Source organism: Poecilia formosa, unplaced genomic scaffold (assembly GCF_000485575.1).
Source record: "Poecilia formosa unplaced genomic scaffold, Poecilia_formosa-5.1.2 Scaffold18, whole genome shotgun sequence".
Taxonomy (NCBI): Eukaryota; Metazoa; Chordata; class Actinopteri; order Cyprinodontiformes; family Poeciliidae; genus Poecilia; species Poecilia formosa.
This window is the reverse complement of record NW_006799957.1, coordinates 2,978,905-3,002,398: the sequence shown is the minus strand read 5'-3', so window position 1 is coordinate 3,002,398 and position 23,494 is coordinate 2,978,905. Positions and strand designations below refer to the sequence as shown.

At 35.9% G+C, this 23,494-nt stretch overlaps 1 protein-coding gene across 1 annotated transcript in view; it reads left to right on the top strand.

The window, feature by feature from the left end:
• Positions 1–23,494, top strand: part of igsf21a (immunoglobin superfamily, member 21a) — a 118,508-nt gene that overhangs the window by 79,695 nt on the left and 15,319 nt on the right. The window contains exons 4-5 of the mRNA XM_016668938.1: positions 2,555–2,670; positions 15,483–15,963. Of these exons, the coding sequence (XP_016524424.1) occupies positions 2,555–2,670; positions 15,483–15,963 (597 nt within the window). The remainder of the gene's footprint in view (positions 1–2,554; positions 2,671–15,482; positions 15,964–23,494) is intronic.

The window sequence follows — 23,494 nt, the reverse complement described above, 5'->3', positions numbered from 1 at the left end:
GCTTTTTAATGAAAGTTATTTAAAAAATAATTTATTCACTTATAAAAATGTAGACTTACAAAGAAGAGTAACCAGCAGAAACTGCAAAGCAATTCAAGACAAAGAGCTTAACAAGAAAACTAAAAACTAAAATTAAAAAAAGATATATAGACTAGATTTAGCAATGATCAAACACTTAGCTGCAGCACTCAGAAACAACCTCCAGATTTGTCGGGGTTTGGGGAGGGAGAGGGAGAGGTAGCAGAAAAAAAGAATAAATTGATATTTATAAAGCTATAGATTGGTGAAAGTAAATCAGTGGAGTGACCCTCTCTGTTTTTTTGTCACTTTCCCCCTCATCATACCTACATGAAGATTAGTGTTAGTTTGACTGTGGTTTTCTTTCTCCAGTCTATATGAGGACTAAATCAGCATACGCTGTTGCATCAAACTGCACCCTTCTTAATTGAAAAACTGAAATATTTATGTGTTGTTTTCAAATTAGCTTTAAAGTGTGACCATCTTAGTAAATCCAATTCTATTTGAAAACGGAGCTGAATCTCTAACTAGTGGAGAGGAGAGATCTACTGTCTAATGAAGTATGAAAAGCTTAGAATTCATCGTCACAGCCAACCATCTTAATCCTGTACAGGCCTGTTGTGTTTGCAAATAGCATGCTACACACAGTAGGTCTCAGTATTAATCATGTCAAATGTTATACCAGGGCTTATTGCTGTCTCAGGCTTAGTTTCCCATTAGGTGCCCCCCTCCCATTGGCTAAATTCAACACAGCACCCTGATCAATGTGCAGCTTTCCTCAACTAGCTTGACAGGCGAGTCAGCGTCAATATTTATCATTAAAGTAGAAGTCATCAGTTTAATAAAAACTAATTAACTTACAATGTCTTGTTTTAATGTATAGAATGCTGTATATTTATACAAAACCTTGATGTTTTAAATTTATAAATGCTAACACTGTCTAAATAGCTTACATCACGGTTTGCCAATTGGTCTAAGGGACAATGATGACTGCACATTTGCTGGAGTATCTAGAAAGAAAACTTCTCCAATTAGAATTGAGGAAATTGATATTGTTTCACATTGTTTATCACTCTATAATGCATTTTATGTATTGGCCTAACTTGACTCTGCTAGATGAACTGCAGTATGCATAACCTCAGTGTTAAATCCTTAAGCATGACAACTCAGAAGCAGACCACTGACAGCTAATCATATGCCACGATGAAGCAGGCTTGTCAGTAAGCTAATGGAGTGTTCTAAGGTTAATTTACAACCGTATGAGTTCTATCAATAAGCAATTAAGAGATGTGGAAACACAGAGGCACCCAGGCCGGCAGCTGAATCCTGTTGTAAACCCCCTACCTTCTTTAAATCAATTAATTGCTTTGGCATGTCTGTTTAAAAGTGTTTGATAGATTTACTCATAAAAACGGACACATTAAAAAGGCACCACTCCCTCCATGACCTTCTTCTGTCAGCATCTCTGCCTTAAAGCGCAACACTTGTATTCATAAATCGTAACTTCAAAAGATATCCTTATCTCACCTCATGACTGCCTTACTATACAGTTGGTTACATGAATTCCTACTGTGATCAGAGCTTGGGCCTTTTGTAGTAAGTAAAATCTCACAGCTTAATCTCAAGTGAAATAATATCCCAGAAAAGCACAAAAGTGTTCTGAGCAGAGGATGAAAGCCTGGTGAAAACAATATCTGAGCAGAGTGAAAACTTACATCTCCATTTCATACTTTGAGATCTTCCTTTACATTTTAGTGATCTAAATGAGTATTTTGCATTTAGTCATTAAATGTCAAAATATTTCTGTTTATTATGAAAGTTCTTTTATATATACACATGCTTTAGATAAGGAGTCAACAAATTGAAGATATAGCCTTTTTTATCCTTGATTCTAGTAAATAGCGCCCTTTGAGATTTCAATTGGAGTTATTAAGGGTAAAATGTATTATTATTAAACAAATTCATGTCTTAAAGTTAACCAAAAACAGCCTAAGACTGTTAAAATGCTTACCTGCTTGTTTAAAATTTAATCTATTTTGTGTTAAGTGAAACAATGTTGTGATTGTTTTGTTTAACATCAAAATCGCAATCAGCCGATTTAATGGAAACAAAACACAGGCAATTTATTCTGGATGACAAATGTTCTGTGTTTATGGAAAATGAAGGAAAGCATATAGTTTGAAGCCTAATTGTAGAGTTCTTATGCAGACATTGAACCAAGCCTAACAAAAACTAATATAAATCTGTTTATTAAAATGTATCCTAAAAAAAACAAACCTTCTCAGTTCTACATAATCCATTATCAAACTTAAGAGCCACTGTGAAGCACCCAGGAAGCCACATGATGCTCCAGAGCTGCAGGTTATAAACTCCTGCTGTAGAAGTTAACATATAGTTTACCACTGGTAAACTATATGATGGAGAGGTTATGTCCATCTTTTTATTTTTTTATGGCCATCTTTTTATTTTTTTTTTAACAATGTGACATGTGTTATTAAATTGTTGTGTCACCAATATTTCCCTCTGTCCTTCACAGCTCCTCCAAATAACATATCAGTGCTGGCTGAGAACACTCCAGCCCTCTTCAGTCGATACCAAGCTCAGAATTTCACTCTTGTCTGCACAGCAAAAGGAGGAAAGCCAGCCCCATCGGTGAGTTTAAGATGTTTGTTTTGTTTTGTTTTTTACAGAAAAATAAAACCTTTAATTCACCTGTTATTTTTTCCATCTGCAGCATTTTATTTTTTCATGGAAAATGTTAGACTGTCAGCTCAGTGGTTTCATGGTGTGTAAGAAAAGAAAGGATCCAAAAGCAAAATCCAAAGGCTGAAGTGGACTCAAAGCCTTAGAACTCTTCTATTCGTCACACACAGAACAAAACTAAAACCACTTAAGAGCAAGTTATCTGTAAAGGCAAGGCCACCTAAGACCACAGATGATCAAGCAGGAGCAGAACAGATAATAAACTCACAATGGTAGTGCAGAGAGCAAAGGATTCAGGAGATAATACTTCCTTAAGAGCTGATGACAAATGTGCATCAGGTGACCGGCAATCAATTACAGCGTCTGTGCGTGAGGGGAGGGCAGAAAGAAGGACAATTTAAGGGGATTGACAAAGGGAATAATGACACAAGGCCAAATAGTAGCACAGAAACTTGAAGCCTCAGTGAATCCATGCAATAGAGTACACATTACCATGGCAAGCTTTTGATCTCAGTACCTCCCACAGATGTTCAAAGAGTTTCTTTCTTCCTAAACAATGCTAATTTCATTAGTAATGGTTACATTCCGTAGAGTTGATTTAATGCGGTGATGTGGTCGTGACTAAAATGATCATAAACAATACTCTTGCACTTAAATTTTAAGAATCAGACTGTACAGCTTTGCGGTGCTTCCTTCTTGGTATGCCGTCATGTATTCCCTCAACAGTCTGGAGAACAAGAGGCCTTACAAAAACGCCACATATTTGGTGGTATATGAGCTTATGGACACTGCATGAGAGCATCCATTTGCTGTTCATTCTCAACAGACCATTAATCATTGTCCACGGGTATATGGTAATGGACTGTAGGCTCTGAGCATACCTATCTGTTGCAATTATGAGCCCAGTAAGAGGTGAATACAAGGTGAAAATGATTTCCGGTACTTCCTGTTTGATGCCGTGATGAGTGAGGTTCTCCCCTGTTGTGATTTCATGCAGAGTCTTAAGCCATGTAAGCTTACAACTGCTGGATCTTTTTTTTTCTAAAAGATAATGGAGACAAAGATGTCTGACAGCTTACAGCTGGTCAGCAAGCAAGAGCTGTCACTGTGTCATTGGATAAGTTACACTGTTATTAATTAGCTTTGTCGTTCACACAGCAAGCTAATGAATGAGTTGAGAAAACATTAAAATAAAGAACCTGGCTGCTCAATCCACAATTAGATTGCAGAAAATACATATATAAAACAATAAAAGTTTTAAGATCCATGTTTCACTACAGCTTTAACTGAAGGAAGAAAACATCATTGCCTCAAGTAACATTGCCTTGTTACTTGAGGCAATGAACAAATGTTTCATTTGGATTTAACCATTATAAGCCAGAAATCAACAACTATATACTGAAGGTTTTAATAGATTAATAGACTTAATTTGCTAGCTATAAGTGAGGTTAAAAATATAATAATATATGAATAATGTAAGAAAAAATAGCCTCCAAGTCAAAAATGAGAAAATAATTTAAAGTGCATTATCACTGAAACAAATCAACTGTTGACCCAGAAAAGCCCCAGCCTTCAATGGACTGTAATTCAGAAAGTGAATCCCAAAATATCTTCTTTGCCTAATTTCACCATAGCAAAGGATCATACAGCTGGCTGAAATTTTGAAAGTGACGCAACTGTTAATTAGCTATAGAACCACAAATCCTTCTTGGTCTAAGAAACACCCTTCAGCTTTTCCCTTTTCTTTCCAAACATCCCAGATGACTAAGGGCAAATGTCAAACTCAAGACTGCACATCAGCAGTCCCCAACTCAGTGGGCAATGTGAGCAATTCAGGTTTTGATATGCATAAGAAGAAACAAGGGGCACCACAAGTAGACTGCTTAAAATGCAGGTATATTTACTCTCACATACTCAAGAATGTTGAGGCTTGATGGAAATGCACACAGAATGGAAATGCATACTGGGTAAGCAAAATTGACTTTAATAAAAAATATAAAAATGCATGGATATAAACTGAAATAGATAATTATGTAACAATTATAGGGGCAATGTGTTGTTGTAGAGATGCACCTGCATTCAGGTTGAAGTATAAACAAGAGAAAACATCAAAGCAAGCATCCTTACTGCAGAGAAAAATCTGAGTTTGAACCTCTGAATGAGTCCTAAATCCTCACATTTGTCAATTTTATTTAAAGGTTGGCTTTTTCAATGCTGTTTTGGTCACTGAAGAATTTAACCCCACTAGCTAAATAAAAAAAGACAAATGATAATACACTGAAAAACCATACCTTTTACAACTCGCATAGCACTTTCAAAAGTGTAAAACTAAAAAGATACGTTTCATTTATACACTGTAGACATAGATTTTTTTTCTAATGTAAACATAAATCAAGAGAAGACTCAGATGTAACAGCAACCGTTCCTCTCTCGAAGAGGGTGTAATTAGTTGGGACAAGTGAAAACACCTGTGAGCAAATATCACAAGAGGAAAAACTCCTTGAATATCTCTAGTGCTCCTTTAGCATAAAAAAAAAAAAACAGGTCAAAGATTTTGAAAAACAGAAAAATCTACGAGAGAAAAAAAAAATCCTCAATATATCTTCCTGAGTGTTTGGACAAACATTTTTCTGCCTCTTCTTCATAGCTTTAAGTCAGATGATTAGATTTTTGTTAGCTTTTAGTAATGCAAGATGCAGTATAGTACTGAAAATACACAAAAAAATGTACAAAATGTATAAGGTAGCCTTGTAAGAAAGGGAACCCTAATCCTAACAAAACGAGAGAGAAAAACAAAAAAGTATATATATATTATTATTTTTTTTTTCTTCTTGTTTTGTGTGTGTGTGATTTCTCCCTTATACTGGAAGACTGTCCTTATTTTACCTGCAACTAAACTTTTTCAGATCCTAACTGTCTTGGAAATGCTACAAAATGCCATGAAAACTTAGTAGGATGTATCAGTGTGAGAAATACTCAAGAGAATGCATGAAAACATTTCTTCTGGACATTTTCTCAGTTACAGCTCACAGATTTACCTCATAGCAGGAAATTTTCTGCTGGAGATGCAGCCTCACAGGTTGAAATGTAATTGAAAGGTTCAGGCAGACTGTATTGAGAGCACAGAAAGCAGCAAAAAAAAAAAAAAAAAAAAGTGTAGCGAAAGTGGTGAATGTTCTTTCTTTGTGTTGATTTTAATACTGTGTGTGTTTGAACTTTTCGACAACATTAGGGAGTGAGTGGAAAGCCAGGTCAGCAGAAATCAGAATGTATCAGCAAGTTACCACCATTCAGATTAACAGTAAATGCTACAGAACACTAGCTGATACGTTCAACATGGTTCAACATCCTTAACATGGATTTTCAAAATGTTTTACTTGCCATGTGGGTTGGAAAATCTATGCAAGACAGTCTGAAGTGAATGATGCTGACATACTGTCACACTTCTCTTCCACAGGAGAGTAAAAGATCTGCTTCCCATTCTTACTTTTACAAATGATAGAAAGTAACCAGGGAAGCTGTAGTCTGAGTGCTCTGTTGTAAACCTATAACACAATCAGAGTTATGATATATCACAGCTTAGTTATCAATAAAGAGAATTTTAAATCTAACAGGGAGCCACTGGAAAGTGAAATTTCATTGTTTGTATTTCATTTTTTTATTTATTTTTATCAGAATGCTTTAGATAAGCAGAAGGCTTGTAGCCTCATTTCTTTTTTTTTTCTTTTTTTTTTTTTATACTTTTTTTAGTAATAGTTTACAATAGTCCAACCTTGAACTCCCAAATACACTGACTTGTTTTCAGCATCATTCCTGAATAGGAATGATGCTGAAAAGTTTGTCAATATTCTGGAAGTGAAATAAATAAATAAATTCTAGAAATTTGTTCTAGTCAAAGATACCACCAAGGTTCTTTATTTATTACTTGAGGCCAATTTAATGTTACAATCATTCAAAGTCAGAATTAGCTGAGCCCAGCCCATCACCAACTGCTGAAAAAAACACAACTGTTTTGGCAGGATTTGCCAAAAGACCTCAGCTGAAGGAAAGATCTGATCCTACTGTTGCAAATCTGCAGACTAAATATGTCTAACTATAAAGGACACCGCTTGATGCGTCCTTTATAGTTGTGTAGGATGCTCCACGTCTTTCGGTCTGTGTCAGGGTCAAAGATGTATGGTTGTACAGTTGCATTTCTGGTTTTGCAGCCACTTTCACATTTATATGGTCAGAGTATAGTATAAGTTAGGTATGGCCATCAGTAGCTTATTTGCATATTGGTGACGTAGCCGTAAAACAGCTCATGCTGAAAGGAGCTCAAAATAGATAGAACTCAGCAGGTGAAATTTTACATGAGAATTATTTTGTGCAAAAAAAAATAATGAACATGTTGTGTATAGCTCATCGACGTATCCCACCTTGTTCAAGGAAGCATAATGGGTCCCCTCCAAGTCATCTTGATTGAGAAAAGGGTTTAAGTAATGGTTTTATTACAGCAACCTTAAGAGTCTCTGGTAATTATCCATTAACTGGGGATAAATGAATCATATCCAAAATGGAGATGGTAATCAAAGGAAACACTTTCCTAAATAATTTGGTTGGAATTGGGTCTAAGTTGAAGGCAAGATGAAAATAATGTTTTAAAAATTCAGAAAGCTCAACTGGAAAAAAAAAAAAAGGTTTTATGCTTACCTCCAGTGCTCCCTCGTTTTTTAAAGGCCTCTTCAGGGGAGGATGTCAATGATTCTGGTTTTCATAGAATGCATTTCATTTGTAAAGAATCCCATAAAGTCTTGACTCCTGAGAGCTGAGTGGCTCAGTAGAACCAGGACTTTGTGTAAATGTACTAAAAGAAAACCTAGAATAATTATTGTTCTCCTCTAGTAAATGGGAAAGACACTTTCTTATTTAGTTTAGTTTTTTGTTGTTGTTGTTTTTTACAAAAATAGTCTGTTTTTCCATATTAAGTGGGGCTCCTCTAGATGTGTAAAGTGCCATTTTGTATCTAATGTCCTAGCAATGCACTTTTAAAATATGCAGCTTTGACATAAACCAGCAAGCCAGTCTCCCAGGGTCCAATTCCCTTCTTTTCAACGGGGCTACATTGTCTAATGCAACATGCAGTGAAATAGTAATGCTGTTAACAAGAACATCAGTTTGTGATGGGGTGTGAATTTGGTTATTGTCCTGTGCTGTGTTGTTCTGTGTTACTGAGGAAAATAAAATGGAACAGATAACTTAAAGGTTGTTACAGCATTGTCTGATAAAATCTATGATAATGCAACTTTCTTTCAGGGCCAGTGCACTTGGTTAGATTAAAAAGTTTTTGTAAATAAACTTGTTAAAAGTTCATTTAAAAAAATTGTCTTGGAAAAAATTGGTATTTGTTCACACTTACTGACAAATCAACCCAAGGTTCCAGGTTATGAAAACAAATGTGGGTAGGTCTGCAGATGTTTTGTCTTTGAAGAGAAATTATTTTTACTAAACCACATTTAATTGTTTTATTTTTATGTTCAGTTGGCATTATGTTATATAATATCCTTATTTTATACTTATTTAATACTTATTTATTTGTATGCTCCTAAATCCTGTTAGGAGCAAATCCTGTTAGGTTATCTTATTTGGATTGTTACCAGCCCATTGACTCAGTGTTGCAATATGTATGTAACAGTATAGAAGCAGCAGAGAAGTGCATTAAACTATGACTCTGCTTCCCAGTCTGGACAGGCAGTAGACTTCTTTCTGCTGACAAGATGTTAGAAAATCTGTTTTCAGCAGGACTTGCCAGCTGCGTACTCTATGAAAAGTACTGATGTTTGTTTTAGTGACCATAGTATCGCTGCTTGAGCGGTCACCAAACTGCCCTATCCTAAACCCCATAGAGAACGCATAGAGCATTTTCAAAAGGAAGAGGAGCAACACCAGACCGAACAATTGGTTTCTCTTTTTCAATTGAACAAGCTTTACTGAATAATATTAACATTTTAATGACATTCAGTTTTAGTAAGAATCACCTGTGATATAACTGACTGTTCTACATATAACATTGCTCGGGTTATATGTAACCTGAGCAAGTTTATGATAAGGCTATCATAAACTGCTGCCTATGTGTTTTTTTTTTGTGTTTTTTTTTTTTGTTTTGTTTTGTTTTTTTTCCGGAGTAAATTAATAGCTGTTTAAATGTGAACACCATACAGCCACCATTTGTACAATGATAGGGTTTCTGCATCACTTATTTCTATCTGGTTGTCTTTATGCAACCTTGAATACATATCCATTACTTCTTTTCAAAGAACTTTTGCCTGACAATGATGGCCAGAGTGCATATTATAGGTTTTCTTTTATATTCAAAAGCTTCATTTTTCTTACTTCTCAGCCTTGATCTTATGTGCTGTAGTGGGTTCCTGCTTTGATCTGCACCTTGATATGCACATGACTGTGCAGCAGTTTATTTTCGTATATAAATCTTTCTTCTTCCAGGCTAAATTTTTCTTTCAAATGTTATTGCTTCTCTGCACTTTTTGCCAAGTTCCGATGGTATATTTTTGAAAAAGCTGAAACTAAAAGACTTTATTTGTGAAAAGTATCTGGCATTATGTTTTAAGATCTGTCGGCATCTGATGTTACTGAGCAAGCTGGTGACATATCAATCATATCTCCCCAGTGCAACTATTAGAACATCCTTAGAGCACAAGCAAGCACTGATTGAAAAGAGGAAACATAATAACAGTTAATAATAAACGGGAAAACTGATTAACTCATGGCCAGGATCTCTCTCGTTGCCTCTCTCTTATTTTTTTCTGCTTCTGTACTCTCATTGAAAAATCCTGTCACTATGAAAATTACTGCCTTGTTCCTTTGACACGACCATAATTAATTGCAGCAACATAAAGGTGTACATGGACCAAAGTATGATTGTTACATTTTGAAAAGAGTTGGAGTTTGAAATATTTTTGAGGTGGGAGCAGCTTGGCAGTGTTCAGAGTGCAGGTGCTTTCATCACTGTCTATTCAGAGAGAAATGCGACACCCTTTTCATACCATCCCAGCCTAATTTTGCGACTGTCTTGGCATTATGCATGGGCTCCAGCTTAGAATTACATCTCTTTTTTCAGTTCTAATTCATTTCAGCATCAAATAAATGGTTTTGTCTGCCTTCATTGTGCGCAGATATTGGAGTATGAAGTATTTGGGGATTTATAACAGAGGCGTGATTGATAATCACTTTATTCCATGCAGCAACACTGCTTGTAAGAGAACAATAGAGCTGCAATGCCAAAAACACTCCAAAATCCTCTTTTACATGGTGGTGAGCACCACTTTCCAGGTCCCATGACAGCTAAATGTACCACCTAACAAGCTCGTTTTTCATTTTACTCCCTATTCTACATGTAAAAAGGACAGACAGTTCCAGACACATTGACTGGCACAACTTGTAAAAGCCTATCAAGCTTTAAAACAAATTAAGATTTTAGCCTAATTTGACAATGAATTGTTTGAACACTTGGTTTGGGTTAGAAAAAAAAGGCTAACCATAAGAAATATATATATTTTTTGTATTTTATTCTTGCAGTTATTGGGACCCTCAGTAATCCATATATACATTTTAACTTAACTATTTTTAATTTAAACTTAACTTTTTTCAGAGTTTGGGAGTTTCTTGGTAGTTCTGATTAGTAATATGTGACATTTTGTTTCCACTGGTCTTATATATATGGTTTTTATAGCTTCTATGCTCAATAAGGACCCATCTTTTTATTGCTACCATACACAGTACAAATGATGGTCAGGAAGGTAGAACATGTCTTTTTACAACTTGTTGAGGTCACCAAGTCTACATAGAAACTATCAATGTTACTTACAATCCAGCCGGTTGTTTTTCAAGTTTAAAACTCAAACTTTTCTGTCCTAACACTGAAAACGTAATAATTGTTAAACTAAATGCAACCATTTTCTACGGTCAGATGAGATTAAGATGTAGTTTTTTTTTGGAAGAAAACCCTCCACAAAATACTGGTTGAAAATGTTAAAAATGACCTAATGCTTATTGTTTAGCATGGTAAAGGAGCTGTGTTGCTTTGGTGTTATTAGGGGTGTCATCAATGATGATTTTACTAAAAACATGTTTTTTTCACCTTAATATTTTTTTCTTGATTGAGAAATATATCAAAATAGGGGTTTGATTGTACTAATTCTTTTAATATGAAATTATGTTGCTGGCATAAATTATACATTTATTTCAGGGCATTTCACATGTTTCGCAAGGGTGCCAATAAATGTGACCTCCACTTTAATAAGCAATTTATTCATATCTTTTTTTTCTTTTTTTTTCCCCAAGTCATCTCAATGGACAAATTCGATTTGAAGCACAATAATTGGTAATGTGTTTTTACACATATACATTGTGAAAACCGTTCTATGAATGCAAATGAGTTGCAATAAACTGAGTGAAAAGCTTCTTGTTCACAGCGTTGCCCAACAAAAGGGACCATGTCACTTTGTCGAAAGCAGCAATTTATAGTTATAGGAGACATGTATCAGTGAAAAACAGATTAAGTGTTGCTTTGGCAGATTTATAATCAAATGTGGAAAATTAATCAGTGTTTGCTGTCTCATTTGAAAAGAATAAAAGAATGGATATGCTTTCACTTTTCCCTTTGTCAGACAAACTCGATTTTTAGCAAATTAGTCAGAAGCTCAAAGAAAAACAAATTAACTTTGCAATAAAAGCTGGTGATGTCATTTTAAGAGTAATATCAATATAAAAAGAATGATGACGGTAAACAATGGTGGGTGGCTTTCTTCACTTGTGTAAATGTTTTAGAAATAGCATTTCAGATAAACAGAAATCTTATCCATCTAGTTTCCAATTTATTAGAAATGCTAGAACATTCAAAGAGACAATAAACATAAATCCTTGTAGAGCTAAATTCTGGTAAGTTTGTATGTTAGAAAATCTTTATTCTTGTAGTGCTGTTCAAAGAAAAAGTTATAATGAATCTGTTTAGTAGTTAGAAATAAATTCAAAAATCTTGCATTGATGTGGCTTAAACTTTACATAATTAACTCTTAAAATTGGTGATGCTCAGTTGCAAACACAAAACAAGAATATAACCTATATCAACCAGGCTAAAACTGCATATAATTTTATTAGGTTTTTGCTACATAAAATCTTGTGGGTGAAGAGACTATCTCTGATCAACACATCCACAAGTACTTACCTTAGGCATTGTCACAAATGTGACTGATATCTCTCAGCCCTTATATCAGTCTTATTTTTACATATGTCACCTCATATCCATATCTTCTGCTTTCATATCCATATTGTAGATTTGATCTGCCAGTGATGGAAGAGGAAATGAAACAAGCAGGATAATGACACAGAAATAATGTTTCACACTTTCCCTGGAGCAACATGCTGTTTATTTCAGTCATGTATTTTATGAAACATTAATTTTACGTAGACAAATGGAAAAGTCACAGTAGAATTATTATGAAAGACTAAGCAGGTTCTCAATATTTACCTGAAAATAATACATTTGCTATAGTCTTATCTTTGACTTTAATATGCAGAGGACAGAGCTCTCACATGGTAGTAAATCAGGTCCTATTTATTCAATAATTTACCTATAAATCAAGTTGCCTGATAATGGATATGGAAACAAATCAGTCATGCAGATTTACTGACTTAATTCTCTGTTATACAATTCTATAGCCGAAACAGGTGTTATTGCATACCAACACCATTTTGTTCAACGAAAGCTATGAAACAGGTGCATGGATCTGTCTAATCCACACTGTTCTCCTTCCACCTGCTGTGATAATTAATGAGGTGCTTTGGTACACAGTGAAGAGTCAGACTTGCTAGCAGATGCAATGGGGTCATTGTGGATAAGGCTAATGTTTACGCTGCCTATTGCGGCATTTGAATCTCAAGCCATGGTTCAGAGCATAAGGTAAATGCAGATAACAGGACATGGATACTTGAGAGTCTTTAGCAGAGTTAGGCTCCAAATTAGCCTTATACTTTTTGTCAATTATCAAGTTGTATTTTGTTGGACTTTTGCTACCTAAAATGCAATATTTAAGATATGGATTTATTTATTTATTGAGAGTTGCTTTTATGTGTCTGTGCCAGAAATCCATGAACATTCAACATAGATGATTTCAGGGACCAATTTAGTGCTGACATGCTATATTATTCTAAACCCAGATTTGGAATCGTTGTATTTTTACTAACTCAAATTATGTCTGAGTTTCATTCACTTTTGAGGGTGAAGTTAAAAAATCTGGAGTTAGTTCTTCTTCTAACAACTTCATGCAATGCAGCAGTACCTGTGGTTGCAAAACAACTGCACAGCATGAAGCTACCACCACTGGGCTTGGTTGTCAATATATTGTTTACAAGCCTCCATTTGGTTTTCCCAAAAACATCATTGAGGTCAAATAGTGATGGACAAAACAATAATGCAGAAGGAAATTGTATCTGTGTATGGTCAGCAGTAGCGTTGACACTAGTGAACCAGCACCAGATTGCAATATTCTGACATTGCAACTTGCTATGTCCAAATGTTAGTTGCAGTTTTTGCATGTACTTAAGCTTGGATGTATAATTGTAGCTGTTTTTAAAACCATTTCCACCCTGTTTTTGTATCATTTCAAACATTTATGCAACCAAAAATATTCAAAAGTTACCAAAATATTCATATTTGCTTTGTCATTATCATTTATCACCATTTCAAACATCTAATTGTGCTGTGGAATCAGTGAGATCAAGGCTAGGTTTTTAACTGTGTATGTGTTTGAAGATGGCTGACCTCATTTGTAAAGTAAGCTGTAAACTCTACAACCCTGCAATCACATGCAACTTACAGAGTTGTGTCAGTTACCGAAAATATTCACTGAACATCATCATCAGGGCTGACAGATGAGGACATTATTGACCATTTATTTGAAATAGCTAAAATGGAAGTTGAAACAAATGAGGCTGTGCTAGTCATATCCATTTAAAAGTAAATATTTCCATTCAGGAATGAAGTCTGAGATGGCTGTTTTAAAACTAGTACAACAAAACCCCCGTGTCAATACAGATTATACCGTCACTTCAAAGGTTAAGTGAGAAGGACACACAATTTGATGCTTAAATGCTGTCCAAGTAGTGTATCTTTTGCAAATGTTGGCTTGAGGCACCACAGCTTGAAAGAGTGCATTAGTTCTATGTTTGAACAATCTGCATACCAAAAACCTGCACACAAGGCTGTGAAATGCACATCTTATAATAATATGTCTTTGATCCTCAGAAATTAGAATTTAGATGACCACATGTGCCCCAAAAGAGCTGTGGATTGAACGGTCCTTTTGTTCAACAACACGGAAAAAGGCACATTGTTTCAAAAATAGCGTTACCACAGGCAAAGACTATACAACCTTGTTTCAATGCCAATATCTTCTGGGCATGTACTGGAATGAGATATGAATTCCCTGTCAAGAGATTAGGCAGTCAGAGATTTTTATTAAACTCATAGACTGGGGCTGTAAATTCCCTGATATTAAGGACATCGCTTTGTGTCGAAGAATGAGTTTTTTAAAAATACATTTCTTACAAACCAGTAGAAATATAATACTATTCCTTTCCACTAAAAAAAAAAAATAAATAAAAACAGATAGAGTAAGGAAAGAGTGCTTTTAATCTCTTTTATTCATTTATTTATTTTTATCCAGTACAATCACTTGTTTTGTTTTTCTTTTTGCCCTTTGAGGTCTAAAGGTATAAAAGGCATTATAAATTAAATGTATCATTATTATTGTTGTTTTTGTTATCAATTTTCAGTCAAGCAGTAAATCATTCTAAAATCACATACTTTTCATCCTTTAAAACTGTCATGAATTTAGATATTTAGTCTTTTTTGTGCCATATGAGCAAAAGACGAGACTTTTTTTTTTTTTTTCCAAAAAAAAATTTCCCAAAGCTACTTAATGATGTGTGGTGTTTCTTTTTATGTAAATTTTTATTTCTATGGAAACACTTAGACCCTGGAAATCTTCAATTAATTTGTGATTAAAAACATCTTAGAGTAATTTTTTTTGTTTCTTGAAGGTCTTCTGATTAAGAAAGATTACAGTACTCTTAATTTTAAACTTGTTGATTGAGTTTTCAGAATGTCTTTCTGTACCTCTAGATTGTTAGTTCTCCATCTGACGAATACAGTCAAATTCCGGTTACTCAGTAGAACCGTAAAGGCGAAATATCCACCACAGTTATCAGCTACGGAAATGATTCTCTATATCTGGGCCTTGACATGGTCCCCTCTTGCAGACGAACAAGACAATTATCTGAACTTCATGGCTTTGTTTACACAGACATACGCTGCTAACCGTGAGAGCTTTTCATAAGCAGGTGTGTGCTCTCTTAATTATGTCCAGTGGATTCAATTAGGCAAAAACAGACTACTGACAAGTTATGCAAACATGTTACAGATGTCAAAATAAAATAGGATGCATCGGCGCTCCACTGTTGGGTCTGACAATAACCAGGATGCTTTGGGCATCTCAGGACATAAAAGGAAAAGCTAAACATATTTTTGGCTTTGGAGAAAAGTTTGTAGAAGTTACAAGCAACTTTTTTAAATATGTTTTGGGAAGTGGGTGAACAATGTAGTATTATCAATTGCATTTTTTCATTTATGCACTATCTTATTTAAAATATGTCTTTTTTTCTTGTCATCCCCTCAATATCCCATTTTTCAATACTCTCATCAGGTGTACTTTAAGCGTGATGGCGAGCTGATAGAGGTAATTTCCTACACTGAGCCCTCCACCAGCGAGCGAGCAGCCGGCTCAGCAGGATGGAGAGGAGCCAGGCCACTCATCAGCAGGGACCTTGATGAGACCAAACTGCAGCGTTCCCTCTCTCTTCTCGATCCGGAAGGCCGGTCGGCCCGTCTGTACACAGAGAGCCCTCAGCGTGTGCACACTCAGGGCCAGCAGGCCTATGAACCCAGCCCTGCAACAGAGGTCATTCCAGAGACAGTGGTGAGCCGAGAGTTCCCCCGCTGGGTACACAGCACGGACCCTCTGTACTACTTTAGTCACACTCAGATCCCTCAGAGCGACGGCTCTGTTGTGGTACAGGCTCGACTTACCTGGACCCTCAACCCTCAGCTGGATAACGATGCCCTCTTCAGCTGTGAAGTTAAGCACCCAGCATTATCCATGCCCATGCAGACAGAGGTCACTCTGGGTGAGTTAAATGTTGATCTCTTTTGCATGCTGGTTTTAATTTTCTATCATGCTTTTCTTGCCGGTCCTCTACTCTTTTTCAAACACTGAAACCCCTTTCTTATTTCTCTGTTCTTAATGTCGTGCTGTCTTCGTGTCACAGTCGGAAGCCGACTGGACCTCCTTGTGTCTCCTTGCAAATGCGCACAGAACAACACTGATTTTCATTTGATGCTGCTTAATTGTGTTCCAGCTGAGCAGATTCCGAGTTTAGCAGCAAATGCACAACTCCAAGTGAGTGACAGGGCAATTCATCGAGCTGTCTGTTGCTAGATTGAGTTAACCTAGCACCGTTATTGAAAAAGTCAGCCTGAATTAGAGAAGTTGAATGAGAATTTAGACACTCTGACCAATGTTATATAATTGGAAAGAGAGTTTCAGCGATGCTGCACTTCATCAAACTCCAGTGAACACCTCCTGTAAGCTCCTCATTCTGTCGACGTGCCACTAAATTTCATAGTTTTAGTTAAGGGAGAAAAAAAGTAGGAACTAAGATTGCAATCTACTCCAACCAAATAAATTGTGACTCATACTTTAACAAGACAGGAATTATACTTTAGGAGAAGTTCAAGTAAACTTTACGGGTTTCTCTCTTTCTCACTCTGTCTCTCTGTCAGTCTGTCTGTCTGTGTGCTTGGGGGGATGTGTGTTAGGTATACAGTCTTCGTAGTGATCCATGAGAGATGCATACACCCATCTTATTTTATCTAAACACGAAGATCGCTTCCAGCTTACCCAATTAAGACTTCAAAGGCTATACTTTGGCATAGTCCTTCTGGAAATGAGCCATACAGTCCTCACACTATACACAGAGACAATATCTTTCACACGATGCAAGGAATGGTTGAAGTAAGGAAAAGTCTGAATGAGGAGACCCTGGTTGCTCCATGTCTACAGCTGTGTTGTTTCTCACTGTATTTTATCTCCTTCCACCAGCTTCCATCTAATTAAAAGTTGCTTCTTTTTATGCTACTGAGAAACCATGCATAAATCTATGGAAACTCATTATTTTCTGTGAAGTTCTTAACCTAATTAGATAATGGTGGTTAAAAATCTCACGACATATTTTTTTTTTGTGGCCACCACTATCATGGGAATAAAATATACATTTTGTATTCTTCATGTATAAGTCTTTCTACCAGATATCCAGAAAGTATTCGCCCTTGCTACTCACAGACGGTGTGGGGCCTTTTCCATCAAATCAGTACCAGTACCTAACAGCTACTAAGGCTTACAGAGCAACAGTTCTTTACGTTTCCACCAGCACCGAAAACCAGATTTATCCCAGCACCAGTTTGCTACTGGGCCAACTTTGTCAGGAACTAGGGGGAACAACAGCCAATCAAAAACGATACATTGTTCGATTGGTATCAGAGTAACACATAACTGAATATTAATTTTCTTCATATGCTTGATTTTGAAATCACATGTCAAGGAGTTTAGACAGGTCAATGTGCTGTTTACAGCTGTGCTCACAGCTCATTGACTTCTGTCTGGTTTCTGTAAGTGTTTGGTCTTTCACTACCAACAAATGGTGTTAATAAATCCTACTCTAAAATCTGTGCAATTCCTGCTGCTGGTTCATTTCTCCAGTTCAGCAAATCAGGATTGTAAAGGTTTTCACTAAAAGAGCAGTAATAAACCAAGGCGTTGAACTCAGGGCATCTATTTGCAGGGCTATTGGGATAAAAAGCTTATCTGTGTGGCTACATTGTCTCCACTACAATACTTCACAAATAAACAAAAAACTCAGGAAGGATTAAACAATAAATAAATGAGATCTTTATAATGACAGAACTGGGCATTGATGTGGCTCTTTTGTGCTGAAAAGAAAACCAGTTATTTTACTTCTTAACTGGCTCCAGCCCCAGCCATAGTTGAAAACTGGAACATCTTTGCTGGAATAGCCTTATGTGGGTTCTTTCATTCTCTTTGCATCTTTGTGTGTTTCTGTCTTATGCTTCAATTTTCTCACAAATTCAATTTCCCTCAATTTCCAGAGACATAAGAATATGATTACTTGGATAAACCTGATCTGGCTGTAATCATCCCTGGTTGTGTTTTGAATATTCACTTGTTCCCTGTGGTTTTGTGATTTAGTATTCTTTTCAACACAATTTATTGAATACTTCGATTGAAGCTTTATTTAATTATTTTTTCAGCATATATATTTACAATATGGACCAAATGTGTCCAGTTGTCCATGTTTTGTATGTGATGTAGCTAAACATAGCTAGTCATTATGAAAGAAGTCTGATACCGTAGGCAGAGTCACGTATTTATGTTTTTGGCTATAAGCTGTTTGTGTCTGTTGCTTGTTTCTACAAGCTGTACTCATATAGGCTGCACTAACCCCAAACAGTGAATCAGACAGTCACATGGATCCAATTCAGTGCATATGGTAACATTTCCAGTAAGCGTCAGTTTGTGTGGACAACAGTGTCCTGTCAGTGTCAGAGGTCGCAGGAAAAGGTGAAGACTGCTTTGAGACAATACAAAGGCAACACTAGCTCAAATAACAACTCATCACAACTGATTATGCAGAATACCAACTCTGAATGCCCAATAAGTCAGGATGAAAATGGGCTACCAAAACACAAGGTCACACCAGATGCCACACCTGTCAGCAAAAAAGTTAAGCTTCAGTTCGTACAGGCTTACCAACTGTGGACAATATCATATTGAAAAATTTTGTCTGGTCCAATGAGTCTCAACTGCAGTATTCATCCTTTTTTGAATCAGCTTTGAGACACTTTCTAATTAAGCATTGTGTAATTGAGCACAACCAGCCTGAGTATTGTAACTGACCATGTCCATCATTTTATGACAACAGTGTACCATCTTGTAGCGACTTCAGTGGGATATTGAACCATGTCTTAAAGTCATTGGCTTCATGAACACAGCATTGAGTTCACTGTACCTAAGTGGCCTCATCAGTTTGCAGATTTTCATCCATTAGAGCATATTTGTGATACGATAGAATGGGAGATTCAAACTGAGGATGAACAGCCGACAAATCTGTCACAAGTGTATTAAGCTGTCAGGTCAGCATGAATCAAAATCTCTGAGAAAACGTTCCATGCCATGATGAATTACAACAGTTATAAACTGAAAGGAGCTCAAATTCACTACCTGCCTGTATGTATAATCTCTTTCAATAATATTTCTGTTATCAAATGGGATGAGAAATCAAAAAAATATGACTGCAGTCTTAACTGATGATGACTTTGGAAGCATTTTGAGAGTGTTGATGTCTTTTTATGTGATTAGTTTTATGAGTATATAGTTCTTGTTAAAATACCATTATCTTTTGTTATCTCAGAAATCTTGCATTGTATGTCTCAATTTTTACACAGAAAAATAGAGGAAATAGAAGATAATTTTTCCACATCTTACAGAAACTCTTAAATGCAGACTAAACTTAGACTGCAAACAGATTTTGTAAAACTAGAGCTACTCAACACATTTTAACATTTCTTATTTTCCTCAAGCAAATCCAAAACTGTTTTGTGACACTTGCTGTTACTGCTGGAAAGTTACCTTACTATGCAGACCATGATGCTAAAAATAATTCTTCAGGCAGAAAGCTCCAAAGCAACAACTTTATCAGTGCAGAGATATGGATTTTCATTTGATGACAAAGTGTAACAAAATCTGCTTAAAATCCACCCTACTATGGAAATGTTATACAAACACACAATGCACAGCCATGTTTTCTCACGTAAATGTAGGTCGGTTATACTCACCTGAAGCCTCTTCTTTGATCTGACATTTGAGTGTAAACTAATTCTATCCCAAGACAAACACTACCCTGCACATGTGCAGCTCACTGATGCTGCTCCTGCTTTTTAGTGACACTGACTAATTGGAAGCTAAGAAAGATGTCCTTGTATCAGGGCAGAGACATTACTTTTGGGGAGCATTACAGGGTTGGACAATGTTTTGTCCTAAAAGTCAGTTGGACAGTCACAAAGTCCAAAAAAAATACCTAAATCTAGTGAAAGCAGAGTCATGTTGGGAACAGAGGATAAGAAAGGAAGTGGAAAGCTGTGCGATCGATTGGCAACCTGTTCTTAAAGTAGTAATTTGTCACAGTCAAAGAATTGCCAAAATTCACTTGTGATTAGGAGAGATTGTAGTGTTTCAATTTCAGCCATTACCCACCCTGACTATTTTTCTCATTTATTTCTCTTCAAAGATGTCAAGTTTTTAGATTATTTTGCCAGAAACTTGTTTTTGTATGTGAGGAATAAGATTTAATTTACCAGGTCTCAATTAATAAGAAATGCACACAGTCTTTTCTGCTGTGCCTTTTAATTGGGTGGGTATTTTCTTTACATCACCTTTAAGTTATAATTTTGTATCACTGTTAAAGTGTGCCGTAAAATACGTACTTAGTTGGATAGTGCTGTAGTCATCTGTCATACATGTTTTGAAAACATTTTTTCCAAAACATTCTTACAAAACCACACATACATAACAGACTTGGCATGGAGCTCTGCTAATTTTAAGACCTGTATTTTTTCTGAAACATTTTTGTTGATTAGTCACAAAAATCATAATCCAGTTTAGTTAAAAATGAATTCTGAAAAAGTGACTAATATAATCTAATTAAATGTAATTTACCACTCAAAGTGCTATTCTGTTGGCAAGGAGGGTTGTACTATATTAACAGGAATAATGCCAACAACTGTGACTGCAGTTATTAATTAATAATATTTGTTATTATTATTAATAACAATTTATTCCTAATTTTCTTTGTTTTACACTTACAACAAGAGAGGATACCTTCTGTCTCAAGCAGTTGCTGAGTGAGCAGATTGGATAAAGACACAAACAACCATAAAAATATCCATGCTGCCTGATTTAAGAAAACAAATCTAAGTGTGGCAATCAAAAAAGTTGATGTCAGAAAAAGAGTTGTGTTAAAATCAAATAATAACGAGAGCCAGATTAGGTGGAGCTTATTTTTAGTCTTTCCCCTAAAGCAGAAGCCTATTCTTTTATTACTAAAATTAGTTAAAAATACAAACAAATTTCCATTAAAAAGATAAATAAACAAAAATAAAACAGAGAGGTCCTCTGTCATTGTAGAAACAGTGTCTCACTAGCATAAACATGCTGGTTGCTGTAGTTTCTGCCCTCATCCTGTTTTTAGAACATCAGAACTACAACAAAAAGTGTTGAAACTATTTCATGAATAGATTGGTGTCATCAATTTGAAATATCACATTCCATAAAAATTGTCCTAAAACTTGCTAGGTACTGTCTGCATATATCAAAGTAATAGGAGTATTCTGCTGCCCATGCGAGAGAGAGATAACTGCATTATTTGAAGGTACAATGAAATCAGCTGTCAAGTTGAGATGAAATATGGCAGTGTAGATTATAACTGCTTTCTGCCTTTTTCACAAGGTTCTGATAAAAAAGGATGACACAATGAATGAGTTTTGTGAAATTATTGCCAAATGTCAAAGGTGCTAATATTTTTGAAAAGCTTCTTTTCCAACTGAGGTAATTAATGTGTTACTACCTTTGATCTTTCGAAGAGCTGGAAGCAGAATCACTTGGCATTCCTCTTTAATCCTAACATCTAAAGAGGAGAAAACACAAAAAGGTGCATTTGTTGATTCTAATTAGACCTCACTTAAAATTCAAATTGTTAGCCAACCTGCTTTGGACTTGATCCATCTTGAAACTAAGATGTTTTCTTTCCTTTGTTTCAGAGGCAGTAACATTTTTAATCATGTTCATTGTGACGATGATATTGATTAAAGACAAACTGGATCATTTTTTTGGGTAGTTTCAATATTTGGTAACAATCATTATTACTGTATGTGGAATGAGTCACATTAGGATTAGTTTTGCTACCATATCCCATTAATTTGTATTTCAGTGCTCTAAAAGGATAATTGACTGAAACACACACCCAGTTGTTTCCCTCAGGTGTGTGTAAGTGTGGTCAGGAAATGAATGTGAGATCTTTGCAGAGCTCATAAGTAATAACTCTTTCAGAGATTTAATATTGCCTTAGGAGACTGAGTGACAGCCTGACACTTGACCAATGTTATGTCATGTCCCATGCATATTCATGAACCACTCTCTGCCCTGCATGCAAATATTACTAGAGCAGGTGGTGGGCTTTCGTAATCTGTAAAAGAAACCCTACACATTCATGAACATTGAAGCTTGATAATTGAAATAAAATCAATAAAAATAACAGCATTTGTTTTTGGATTGGAGAGAATGATGGTGTTTATTATTCATTATCAACACAGATGCGAATGAATCCAGTTTTCCTACACTGAGCAGAGGCAAAAGGAGATCAGCCACCTTCACACCTCAGTCTAAGCTTTGCCAGAAAGTCAAACAGCAGATGTTCAGTCTTAGTCGGTGTGTGTGTGCATGTGTATCTGTTTGTGCATGAAAGACAGTTCACTTATCTGCTGAATTTAAATGTTTGCTAAGTTCACTTTGAAGATTTGAATGTAGGTTGTTATACAGATTATCTTTACCTTCACCAGTATATTTTATATTCCTGCTGGGATTCTAAAAATAGCACATTTGTTGAGTCTGCCACTGAAATAACGTAGAACTTGATTTAATGAGTTATCCAACAGTTGGCCTGGCCTTTTAAACGTCTTTGCCTGCCTCCCTGGCTCCTCTTTCTCAACAGATCCAGTCACCCAGCTAACACAACAGGTTTCCCTAAGTCTGTTGTACAGCTGGGCGGACCTGTTGATGTTCTGCCTTGGCGCCACAGCACACCTGATACAGGGTGCACAGTTGTTTTTCCGGGAGGCATGTTTGTTCTTCGACCTCTCCTCAAGTGAAAACAGTTCTCGTTTGTAAGGGGAAGAATTTGAGCCTTAGGAGGTGGTGTCATTGGACCGTGGCTCATTTCCCTTGTGGTGTCCTCACCCAAGAGAGACTCTGTCCATCATACTCATGCTGCCGTAATCAAAGTCAGTGACGTAGGATACCAACTGTCACTGCTGGAGCAAATCCCAGAAATTGGCCATCATCTACCGGCCATATGCCTTGCAAGCTCTGTGACTGCGTGACACCAGTATTTAAAAATACCTTTCTGTTAGTGTGTAGGAGGAGGAAAGATAGTGCTTCCCACCGCCACGGCAATTTTAGCTTGTGAAATCCCATTCATCTTTGGCAAGATATTGAATAATAAGCTAAGTCACAGTAACCACATGATGTCTGTGATTGAATTGCCATATTGTTTTTTTGTTTTGTTTTTTTTTTGCTTATTTTTTACATAAGTCCTACAACAGCTGAAAGTAAATGTTTTGTAGGTTTTTATTTATATCTATTTTTTTTTTCAATGGGTATGAAAAAGAACTAATATTTTTACATCTAAAATAGACATTTTTCCATATCTATTGAAATGAAGAGATCCACCCTACTATGGAAATGTTATATGTTCAAATATGCTTAAAATGATGATTTATGAAGAGAATACATTATATAAGAGAATACAT